This window comes from Cloeon dipterum, chromosome 2 (assembly GCF_949628265.1).
Source record: "Cloeon dipterum chromosome 2, ieCloDipt1.1, whole genome shotgun sequence".
NCBI classification, from domain to species: Eukaryota; Metazoa; Arthropoda; class Insecta; order Ephemeroptera; family Baetidae; genus Cloeon; species Cloeon dipterum.
The window spans coordinates 13443088-13455749 of record NC_088787.1 but is presented as its reverse complement, the minus strand read 5'-3'; the positions used below and the strand labels follow the sequence as shown (position 1 = coordinate 13455749).

Sequence of the window (12662 nt, the reverse complement as noted above, 5' to 3'; positions counted from 1 at the left end):
GGCGAACGAGCGAGAAAAAGACGAAAGAGGCGAAAATGAGCGCGATAGCGAGCGAGAAAAAGCAGCAGCAGCAGCCGCAAACGCAGGCGGCAGCTTCTGTGAGAGAGAATGCGAAAGGGAGTAAGTACACGCCGCGAGATTATGTTCCGGGTTCAGCAAAACCGAATCCTGCATTTGTGCGAGAGGCAAGAGCTGATGGTATAAGTAGTAGAACTTGCTGGAATTGCAGGAAACCGGGGCATAGTTTCAGGTATTGTCCTTCTTCTGACGCGAAGAAATTTTGTTGGACGTGCGGGAAGCCAGACGTGACAAGAGCGAACTGTCCGACCGCGCGTTGTAAAGAGTTTTCAAAAAACGGACCAACGGGCCCGACCGATGGGCACACTGCGTCGCCGCGGCCCGTAAACAGTGCCGGCAATTAGGACCGGGCTGGAGGTGCCATTTAGACAAGATTAGGACAGATACGGTACGCGTGAAATTGGCCGCAATTAAAAATAAATTGCGTACAAATTCACAGAGCGGACCGGGTAATGATAGGACATTTTTGACTTTAGCAGATGATGACAGGCTTTTTCTTGACGTGAGAATTTTGAATGAACAGCTGACGGCTCTTTTAGATTGTGGTGCATCGGTATGCATTATTGGAGGGCCGGGCATTCCAATCGTAAAGCAGCTAGAATTGCGTGTAGAGAAGTCAAATATTAAGCGAGTTGAACTAGCTGATAAGACGTACAATGAGGTGACGGGTAGTGTTGATTTACCTATTATGCTGGACAATAAATCTTTTCTGATTCCGACTTTAGTTGTTCCAAAAATTGATCAGTCGTTAATTTTGGGGCTTGACTTTTGGAATAAAACGGGGTTCATTCCTGACGTGAGAAATGGCACTTGGCATTTAACGCGCGCAGGAGGAAAATGCACTCAGCCAAAGGCGGCAACGATTTTGACGGACGGCAACAAATTGGAGGAGCGCGACAAAGCGAAATTAGATGAATTTATTGCTGAGATGAGAGATAGTTTTCCGACAAAATTGGGACGCGTAGATATCGAGCATCATATTGACACAGGTGATGCAAAGCCTGTTAAATGCAAGCAATATTATATTGCTCCGCCAGAACTAGCGGTGATGCACAAAACAGTAGATGAGCTATTAGCGATGGACGTGATTGAGGAAGCGAGAAGTCCGTGGAATGCGCCAGGGTTTTTTGTACGCAATGAGGCGAAAGGATCCGAACCACGTTTCGTTCTTGATTTGCGCGAATTGAATAAACTCACGACACCTGACGCGTACGCGGTTCCAATTTTGGCGACGATTTTAGACCATTTGGGTGAATTTAAGTTTATCAGCTCAGTAGATTTCCGGAAAAGTTATTGGCAAATACCTCTGGACGCAGAGAGTAAGCCAAAGACGGCGTTTTTCATTCCACAGAAAGGTCAGTTTCAATTTAAAGTGGTACCATTTGGAGCCATAAATAGCGGGCCAGCGTTCATGCGTGTTTTCGACAAAATAATAGGCGATTCATGGATAAAAAAGTATTTAAAAGTTTACATTGATGATGTATTTTTGGGTACGCCGACACTCGAAATGCACTTTGAAGTGCTTCGCGAATTTTTTAGACTGATACGCGACGCAAATATGACTCCAAATTGGGATAAGAGTAAGTTCCTACGCAGCTCAATGAAAATGCTAGGATATGTGTTGGATGAAAACGGTTTACATCCAGATCCAGACAAGATAAAGGCGATTTTACAATTAAAGCGGCCGGAGAGCGTCAAAGAGATAAAAATGTTACTTGGCGGCGTTTCTTACTATCGACGTTTAATTGACAACTTTAGCACGATTATCGAACCATTGACGAGACTAACGCGCAAGAAAAATTCATTTGAATGGACGTGTGAGCAGGAGGCTGCATTTACTTCCATTCGCGAGGCGCTGATCAAAGATCCTGTAGTAAGACTTCCAGACTTTTCGCGACAATTTATTTTGTCGACCGATGCGTCAGATGTAGGCATTTCGGGTGTGCTTACACAATTATTTGATGATGGCGAACATTCAGTTTTTTATGTCAGTAGAGTTTTGACAGAGGCGGAGCAAAAATATCCGACTATTCACAAAGAAGCGCTTGCAATAGTATGGGCGATTGAGCGACTTGAAGGTTATTTGGCTTATAATAAATTCTTGCTGTTCACCGACAATAGACCGCTAAAATTTCTGAAGGATCTTAAAAATCCGAAAGGAAGGCTAGCTAACTGGGTGTACAAATTACAGAAGTACAATTTTGACGTGTACCACAAGCCAGGAAAATTAAACGTAATGCCAGATTTGCTGTCGCGATCATTCTCTGCGCCGATCAGAATGTGTGCTGTTGCTTCAAACGCGCGCGTGAAAGACAATTGGTACCTGCATTTATTGCAAAATGTTAGATCCAATCCGCAAAAATTCCCTTTGTTTAAAATTGTAAATGATAAATTATTCAAAGTTGTAAAATCGTGGAACCCGTGGGAAGAATCGTGTTACAAACAAGTAGTACCTAAAGAACAGAGAGCCGAGATTTTAAATAGATTCCATGCACGCCCAGAAGCAGGCCATTTCGGTTATTCTAAGACTTATCACAAAATTGCTGAGAATTTTTACTGGCCCAAAATGCGTTCCGACATTGCGAGATTTGTGTCCAACTGCCGTACTTGTCTGGAGCAAAAATCATGTCAGTCCGCCTCGGCGGGATTTATGGCCTCTCATCAGGTCGAGAGACCCTGGCAGGTTTTTTCTTCAGATTTGGTCGGTGAGTTGCCGCGAAGCTCGAGTGGCCACAAATATGTTTTGACACAGCAAGATTTCTTTTCAAAAATGGTAATTTTGGCACCACTGCGCGACGCGACTGCAAAGAGTGTATGTGCGGCGCTTGAAAAATCATTTCTGTTGTACGGCGTGCCGGAATTGATGATTCAAGATAACGCCAAAATTTACCACAGTATTCAATTTAAAGAGTTAGCCAAGAAATATAATATTTCGTTGCAGTATACACCGCGGTATCACCCTCAAGCAAATCCAGCAGAACGAGTTAATAGGGTTTTTGAAACCATAATGAGAAGTTTCGTTTCCGAGAATCAAAAAGATTGGGACAAGCACCTAGCACATATTGCGTATGCGATTAACTCCAGCGTACATGAGACAACTAAATATTCACCATTTTTCTTAGCGTTCGGAAGACAGCCGAAATTATACAATTTTGACGCACCGCGCGATAATGATAATGATTCAAAACTTAATCCAATTGAAGATTACTCAAAACGGTTTCCCAAGCTGAACAAAATTTATAATTTAGTTCAGGAAAACATGCAAGCAGCCAATAGGAAAAACGCGCATCATTATAATTTAAGACGTAGGCCATGTGAGTTTCGGGTTGGTGATTTCGTTATGAAGAGGAATTTTGTGTTGTCTAAAAAAGGAGAAGGTATGTCAGCTAAATTGCTTCCCACGTATGTCGGACCGTTCGAGATTGTGGATCAAAAAGCTCAAAACATGTTCACTTTGATTGGCGAGAATGGTGATAACATTGGTGATTTTGATGCAAAAGATTTGAAGAAAATGCCTTCCCAGTAATTGATTTTCCAGTTGAAAATTTGATTTTCTGCGTGGAAAATTTAAGTGCGGGGGGAGGTATAACGTTGTATTGATTAATTGGCATTTGACGAAATTAACACATAAATTATTCAAACAGACGAGTGATTTATTTTAATTTTTGTAATTTTCTTTCTCTCTTACTATCTCCCTTTTCTTCAAATTGCGCTTATCTTAATTTTATGTGAGTCAAACGACAAAATTAAAGTCATGTAAAAATCATTTACCGCATGCTGAGAACCCCAACTATTGCGATATTTGGGATACCTCGCAGGCGCATGAGGGGAGTGCAATGCGTTGCACTCACGGTGATTTAATAGTCAGAGGCCCGAAAACCACCAAAAGGCATAGCACGCAAGCTGGTGTGCTATTTGCCAACCAACGATCTTTGTCCGATCGGATTTCTTAACTCCCTTTTGAAATTTCAAACGTAAGTGAGTTTTTATTTGGGCTTCTACCTTATTTATGTGACTTTTGTGCACATTAATTTATCGGGCCATTATCTGACTATTTAATTCGCTACCCTCAGGTGCCCTGCGGGGCCGTTTGGTATTTCTAACACCGACGGCCTGCAGCGCCTTCCTGGGCATCGTACAGGAGAGGTACGGGCATCGCCAATTGTGTCCGCGTGGAACGACCAACCCAATTCCACTCTGCATGCGCCAAACTGACCATACCCTTTGAGCCGTGAGAAGAACGACGACAAGATAGACTTGTGATTAGAGACCCTACCGATAGAAGAATTGTTGAGTAGAATTTTTTGATAAGCGCAATTATTTCAATATCTAAACTTGTTACCCCTTTACTAACCCTTTCCTATTTTTTTATATATTTGTCGCTACACATTATCGCTACGCACATCACCATAGGTTTCGTAATTTGTGTAATAAATCCGACGAATATATTTTCTTTTTATCCAAAGTATTCGCCAATATTATTCATTTTTTTCGCCTTTTCAAAGTGAGCATATTTGTTATTTCCACGGAACCGAGGTCTGCACCGAACCCATCTTCTATTAATTAGGATTAATCTGGATTAGAATCTTGTGTTTTCCTCTGCTATTGGAGGTACAATAGCTGGCATCCCTAAATTCTTTAATAGAGCAAAGTTTGCGATAAAGTGAACGAGCTGGGCACTCGATAAATCTGGCAATCAAATTTGGGTACAACGCAGTGGAAGGGAAAATCTGTTTCTGCTTCTCCAGCAGTCACTTTGTCGTGTTGCGTGTATTGTGATGATTGTCAGCAAATGCCTTGTACTGAACAATAACGTGCGTATGTAGTCGTCGGCCGACATTAGCTGGGGCTCAAGATAAGAGACAAAACAGAGCACAGGGATGGCAGCCGACGAGTCCCTCTCTTGGAGCGCAGACATCGCTGTAATTGGAAATCTGTGGCCCGTAAAGATCACAGGGCTCATCTTTGTGTCCATCTCTCTCTCTCCAGGGTTGGCAGCCAGCGAGAGTCCTCTTCTCTTCAGTCCGTTATAGTGAATGAAAACGCTGCTTGTCGTCACCCCGTTGCTGCCGCTTTTATCAACAAAAGCTTCGATAAGCAGACTGAGCTGACCCGTGCTCTGTAATTATACTGAATATTAAATTTCCCTTCACTCTTGACATTCAACCGGCTCAGAAGTAAATTTTATAATGAAAAAAAACATGAAAGTTGAATATCTATTATTGAATCCTATCATTGTAAATTAGAACTACCGTATGAGATTTGGATCATAGTAAAAGACATTTTTTATTGTAACAATTTTTTTCGGGGCTTTTAAAAAATGATTTTTTTTTATTCATTTACCAGTTGCGAAAGCCCCTTGGTGTTTGAAGCCGCCAAAGGATGGCCCCCAGCAAATGGTGAATTTTCAACCAAGAACGAATTAGTTATATAACATCAAAATTGTGGAAAATGTTTAAAATATTTTAAATGGACTTGTTAAAATTTTTTATTCTATTGCATTTAACGGAAAATCTTGATTATTTTTAATGTATTATATAAGCCTCATAAATATTTTTTTAATTAAATCAATGGTAATAAAGAGTATTGCTGGCTACATTTAGATAATGAATTGTATATTCCCTTTTATGATTTGAAATATTCATTAGAAAAGCACTAATCAGTTTATTTAAAAAGAATAAATATGCAACAATACGGTCAAAATGAATTAAATCTTTGACTAGGACCATTACAACTTACAAGATGAGCTCGAATTCGTAGAAAAAATTTGATATTCAAGAAATCTACACTTTCGTTTTTCGGACTGAAAGTGATTATCAAAATTTTTAACGGTTCGAAAAATGTTTATATTTTATGTTCATTTCATAAGTTAATGCTCTCATTTGCATAGATTTAAAAATTATTTGAAATATCACTCGTTAAGGGTGCCAGAAAAACGATAAAACCTGATGAAAAACACTCTTGTACATAAAAGCATCGACACACACGCGTTCGCGTTTTGTTCTACATCAGGCGGCGCTTTTTGTGTGTTCCGGCATTCATCATTCAGTGAAATAATTCCGCGTCAGAAATTTTTCCGATGCCCTTTCATCGGCGCCTGTGTTGCCAATTAAAAAGGCTCAACTTGCGAGAGCGCTCTCTGCTAATTAACTATTTAGCCGTGTTGCAAACAAAGCCAACTGACCGTCGGAGCGAAAACAGGCTGCTCTCAGCGCGGAATTTGCCATTCCCTGTTCAGTCATTCGTCATTCGTCAGCCCCGGCAGCAGGTTCGTTCCCGAATTCAGGCTCGTCAAGTGACGCGCCCATTACAATAAGCGTCGGACGCAAAATATTTAATGAGTAAAGTTGCAGTCGAAATGTCAACTTGTTAGACGGGCCGGGAAGCGCGAGCGCGCGAAAACAAGGCCGGGCACTCAGGTCTGCTGAGCCCAATTAATTATTCACGCGCACACTTTGCACCATGCGTAATTTCCGACACCATAGCATCAGCAACCTGCCTTTTAAGGAAGAATTAAACATTGCAACAACAGCCACGCACGGAAATCCCCATGAGTATTTTTAACAATTTTAATGTACGAGAAGCCATATTGCTTTTTATCTCCTCACTCTTATGATGAGTTTAATTTGTTAATTCCAGCCTAAATGATCATTCTGAGTCACATAGAATTTTTAACGAGAGCTCGCCATTTTTTAGACTTACAAGAAATCACAAAACCATTTTTGACCTCCACTGTGAACTGTCTGTATTTCCCATTACATATGCTTATTTGTGATAAATTAATATAATTAATATCGTGGGCGTTGCTCTGTTTGCTGTATGAACGCTACTGCAACCTTTGAAAATTAAAATATTCTTTTGGTTTGGTTTTTAAACGCAAAAAACATCGCTGTTCCACATTATTTGAAAAACCTCCTTCAAAATACACACGCAAAGCCAGTGTATGGATAATTTGCAGCTTCGACTTAGCGCGGCCGTAATGAATAATTTCCAGCGGGACCAAATTAAAAAGCTCTCACTTGTTTGTTTTCGCCGTGTGGTCAACAAAAGCTGCCCGTATAGGCAAATTTGTGCTAATATTTAAGCAAAAAGTGGCTTTGTAAGCGCATAAGTCCGATATTTTATGAAATAAGTTGCGAGCTGCGTAGAATATTTAGTTCGGTGCCGGCCGAGGCTTGAACACACTTCTCAATGTAGCTGCTGCTGCTGCTGCTGCTGCTGTGGTGGCTTAAAACTTTCTATAGAGCAAATAGTATGCAAGAAGTCGGCTGGCAGAAAAGTTGAACAACCACTGCTCTGCGCTCACCCTGTGCCAAAGTCTTTCCTTGTGCGAATACTTTACAACTTTGCACGCACGTATGCGAACTGCTTGCCCACCAGCACGCCAAAGAACATCACCAAAAGTATGTTCGGTGCTTGAAATTGTTAAAATTTAAACAATTTGATTCCATCAAATTGATGCATTTTATTGGAGAGCTCTATCGAAATAGTCTACCAATTAACCCAAATAATATAGCTTGTATGAAACAAGCTAATATTTAGGGCAGTGAAATTTTGACGGTTAATTTTTTTCTGAGCATCGAATCGTTGTGAGACCATTAATAACTAGCACGAGTCATGCAATTTCATTATTGGTTGAATTAAATTGTCTGCCAAAAAACTCTAAAAGCGTCTAAATTGACTAAAAGCCAAGGAAAAAGTGCATATATTTGCTTCGCATTTTTGGCAATTATTCTCATTTGTTTAATGTTTTAGCGGAATTTTTATTCCTATCAATTTTTTCAGTTTTCAAATATGAAAGTAGGAAAAAACATATTAAATACACGGCCCTACTAATATTTGCCTTTTCGGTTACTTGCTATATTTTTAAGCTGGACGCACTTATTGAAAGTTAAATTAAAACAAAATGTTATAGTCTTACTCCCGAAAGGAAATCAGCTGAGCGTTGAAACCAATATATTGACAAATCCGAAAAAGAATTCTGTAAAATTGCTACCCAACGACGTTTTCCTCGAAGCGACCAAAATTAATCGGAATATATATCGCATCATATTTTTGGACTAACGGGAGCATTTTAAACGCTTTCCCAAATTGCTTTTCAAAAACAAAAGTTAAACTAAAAAAAGTGATGCAAAACACAAAATAAAAAAATCTTTTTCAAAATTCGATGTAAATAAATGGTACACACGTCCGCTGAACGGCCATCAGCGCCGCAAATGCCATGCATCATTTACTACGCCTATACATCATCAAGACTTAATCCTCTTTGAACAGCATTAGCTGCCGCGATGGAAAGTGGACGCAAAACACTAAACTTGTGACCACTGACCGACGCCTTTTGGAGCGCTCCACCAGCAGAGAGACAGGAAAATAAGTACAAACACGCATTGAAAAGGAAGGCAGCTGCATAATCTGATTTCGAGGCACACAGACGCAGAGATGAGTGAGCGAGAGGGAAAAAACAAGCCGTTTGAAGCGGCACCACTAAACTTTCTCCTCAGCTGCAGCAGAGGCAACGGCCAGCAATGGATTAGCAGCATCAAACTTTTACGCATAGTACCTGGTCCGGTCGAAAGTCCGCCTGCTGGGGAGACAAAAACAAAGCGGCCCGGCACTGCTTTGCACCGCTCTGCCATTAGATTTACATTGTAAATTTTGCGCTTGCTCTGCTGGTAATATGGAGATTAATGAATATTTTTAATGAGAATTTACGGCTATGATGGTATACATTATGCAGCGTCCGCTCGCAAAGTCCGGCTAATACTTTAAAATCAGCCTCTATCCTGCCTTTTCTGCATTTTTTCCGCCACCATTTTCAAGCTTACATCCGTGTCTTATGAAATAATTATAAAAGCTTGAAACACATGTGAATGAAATTAAGTGTTTTGTGATTCTGAGCGTATGTTTATGGTATATTAAACAGAAAGGAGCATTTTTATTTAAATGCCACTGAAAAAAATCACCAAAGAGCAGTGCTAATTTCAAATATTAAATCAAAATGCTGTATGGTTTTACGTTGCTGTTGTTTGGTATGGGAAGTAAAACATTTTGCGTGGAAAATTTAAGAAAAAAAATTTCACCGTCAATTTAAAATTACAACCAAGGATTTTAGCTTTGATCTTTTCCACATCGAAAAGTCTGAACTGTTCTGTTTGCTTTCTGTTCTGTTTGCGATTTTTTTTTAAGTCAGAAAATTATCAGTTTCGTTAAAAATATTTAAGATAATTAAATACATACGATCTCATCAAAATTTTTTATTGTGAAATTTAGACGATCGACTGGTTTTTTTAGTTTCAAATCATTTTGGGAACATCAAATCAGCACGAATCATGCAATTTTACGCCATTTAAACCACAATAAAAACCGTCTATAAAATATGTTCCAAAGAACCGCCTAAAAGTGATTAAATTGGACATAAAGACCGTCTAAACTAAGGCGACTATTACCTTAAAAAACGTCGTTTTTCACAGCCCTAATGCAATTTTGAAATGGATAAATATCCAATTTTTCATGTCAGAAGCTTAAAATAGATTTAGATCTTGTTCAAAATTAAGATTTTATATAATTTAACAAATAAATTTTGCCTCATAACTTATCTCTTATTCAAAATAAGGCATATAAAACATTTAACATACAAACATATAAAATTATTGATCGAGTTTGATTTGACACCAGTTCTAACCGATTCTGAAATGAATGTCCACAGCAACTCCACAAACAAACGGCATCTACCGCACTGGCTCTCAACTGAGCACAAATTCTGACACAGAGGTGACCGACAACCCGACGTCCCCTTTTCCCACGCCACCGGCATCCTCGTCACCAGTAAATGCCGTGATGTACTCTTCCGCGGCCATGCAGGCGAACGCTCCACGCCAGAGCTCGCCGTACCCTTTGGAGAACACGATGGCGGGCGCAAGCCCCCGCGGGGGCAGCCTCTCGAGCAGCGCCGGCATCTACGCCGAGCCGACGCCACCGCCAAGTCAGCAGCAGCGCTTCCTCAACAGGCACTACAACAAGCAGCCAAAAAATGGCAACTCGAAGCAAGCTTCGAACACGACTCTCCAGGGGTCCAAGGGCAGGATCTCTGGCACACGCAGCAGGACCGGCGGCACCTCCACTTCGTCCTCGGACAACATGTCCGACGCCACCTACCCGGAGGATTTGGTCAAGGAAAACAGGCTGCATCTCGAGAGCGGTGAGTACAGCCTTTCAAATTCGGACGATTTCAGATTGCTTAATGTGTTTCGCATGCCGCCATCGACATCATTTGTATTATTTCTTTCTCTGCGTCATTTTCATTTAGCGATTGAAGCAAGGCTAGGCTAGCTAAAAATAAACAGGTGAACTTTTTTAACCTCTGCTCAGCACATCCCGTGGGCTATATGCCCCAATAACAATCAAGACCCCGAGTGGCCGCAGAAGAGCTTTGGTCCATATTTTCGTCACCCCGCAAACATTTGCCAGACATTTGCCCCAAAAAACGCTGGAAAGGTGCGAAAACTAGCAAGTGGCGCCACTTCCAGACCGTTGAAATATTTGAGCATTTCAAGTCACTAAACTTATTAGCTTTTGCCATCTCTGACATTGGGCAGCCAGTATTCGATCCCTGAACTGTTCAAATATGTCCCACTGCTTTGACACTCCTCAAGATGCCTTATTGCAAGCCAACGGGCTGGTAAAGGTTGCAAGTCAGTATTAGCCCTGGATCAAGAAAATCGCAAATGCGTGCAAAAGTAGGCAATGAGGTGACTCGTGAAATTTCGTCATGTGTGTGTGTTTTTTTTTTATTAAATTCAATCTCTGTTTTAACAAAAAGCTTGAGATTAAGATCTAGCAAAACCAAATTTTTAAATTAAAATCCAGCAGCAACCAAACTAGTACTCACTTTTTAACTTTAGCATGCTTGATTGATGAGCAGTCAAATCTATGCCATTTGAAAAAATTCGCATTTATTTTCGATGGTCAAATCATGAAGTTTGCTAAAAAAACACATATTTTGCCACCCCTCCAGCAATACTTTGTGAATGTGTTTGATTTCCGCAAGCTGAATGGCTTTTGCTGCTGGCAAACCCTTAGTTTTGTTGCTTTCAAATATTTATGTTTATTCCTCAGGACGGAAGAAGCTTGATAAGTTGTAATGGCTGCATGAAGCTGTAATGGTCCATTTTCCCGCCCATTGGAAAAGTTTGGGTGGCGGAAGTGTCGAGCGGGCATCCTCGCACGCCATTCCGCTCACAAATGGAGCCTGATATGCAAAAATTTTGTTCGTTTCCGACGACAGCGCGTGCCTCCCCCCCCCCCCCCCCCTTCATGAATGATGCACCGCCAAACGAAAGGAGGATTAAAATTTTCAATGCACTCAGCCAAGATTTTAATGTGCAGCGTGGCATGCTTTCCAGAGTTATTATTTTGCACCGCGCACGACGACGCACTTTCATTTCCATCTATCGGGCGATATTTTGCGCCCCTCCTGTTTGCGCCAAGTGGAGATTACGCTGGTAATTGCTGAGAGAGGAAGAAAAAAATACCAATCCGATGATAGAGAGCGGGCGAGCGAACGAGCGCGGCACGGTGGTGATTATGGAGTGGGATGTTCGCTAAGCCGAGGGTGATTTATTCCGTATAAAAACATGGCATTAGAGCCTGGATATTTTACTGCGCGAAAGAGGAGGACAAAAAATCGCCGGCCGGAAGCGAGAGAGAGAGAGAGAGAGCTTTGCAAATTTTATGAAGAAATTTAGCCACCGCGCGCGTCGACTTTGTTTGCCGACGGATTTGCACCAAGAGATTGGCCCAGCGCAATTTTTTGCCGTCGACAGCGACAATTTCCGGGCGCTCTGTTGATGCTATTTTCAGATGGCAATTTCCAGCAAGTTGATTATTGAATAACAATCGCTGCGTTTCCTTCCCGGCATCTGCTCGTGTCAATATTTATCGTTGTCTGCAATGCCTTTATCGCGAGCCACTTACTCAAATTTCCCAGCAGATTTTCAAACGTGCTTAGTTTCTTTCCCCTTACTGTTTGCCACCACACGTTCGCGAGAGCGAGAGAGAGCGAAAAATTGTTTCTAGCTAAATCCGCCTGCAAGCAAACGATGCTCACTTCTCGATATTTTTTCATTCCCCAGCTGCCCGATTGATATTGAATCATGAAACCAAACACGCGCCAGATTAGTTCTCTCTTTGTTGCTGAGCAAGACAGAATTGGAAATGCTTGAGTGCTTTTCAGATATTGAACATGATTCTTTATAATTTATTACTGACCGTCGGTTACAATCGAAAATTTGAGTAAAGTAAAGCTCCTAATGGGGCCTCCGAGGCTAAACCAATTTTATGAATTAACTATGCACTTCGCTCAATATGTGGATGCACACTGAGGTAGCACTAAAGTCTATTTTTTGCTAACTTTGAGATTTATTGGGTGCAGATTTATTTTGTCACAAATAAAATGTTAGTAAATACATATACAAGAATCAAATATTATTAGCAAAGCTGAACAAAAATTCCGCAGCATAGAATTGCTATTTGAAATGGGAGTCACTCTCATCAGGTTTTCCTGCACCTCTCTCGGCACTTTTTCC

The 12662-nt window shown here is 41.0% G+C and overlaps 2 protein-coding genes across 6 annotated transcripts in view; one reads left to right on the top strand and one right to left on the bottom strand.

Annotated features, from left to right (window-relative positions):
- The window catches only part of Ten-a (tenascin accessory), a 336505-nt gene that overhangs the window by 162735 nt on the left and 161108 nt on the right, over positions 1-12662 (top strand). For all 5 annotated transcript variants that reach the window (XM_065481647.1, XM_065481650.1, XM_065481649.1 and 2 more), the window contains one exon: positions 9785-10276. In XM_065481647.1, coding sequence (XP_065337719.1) covers positions 9785-10276 — 492 coding nt within the window. The remainder of the gene's footprint in view (positions 1-9784; positions 10277-12662) is intronic.
- Mic26-27 (MICOS subunit 26/27) overlaps positions 1-12662 on the bottom strand; it is a 266434-nt gene that overhangs the window by 220018 nt on the left and 33754 nt on the right. The gene's annotated exons all lie outside the window — the stretch shown is intronic.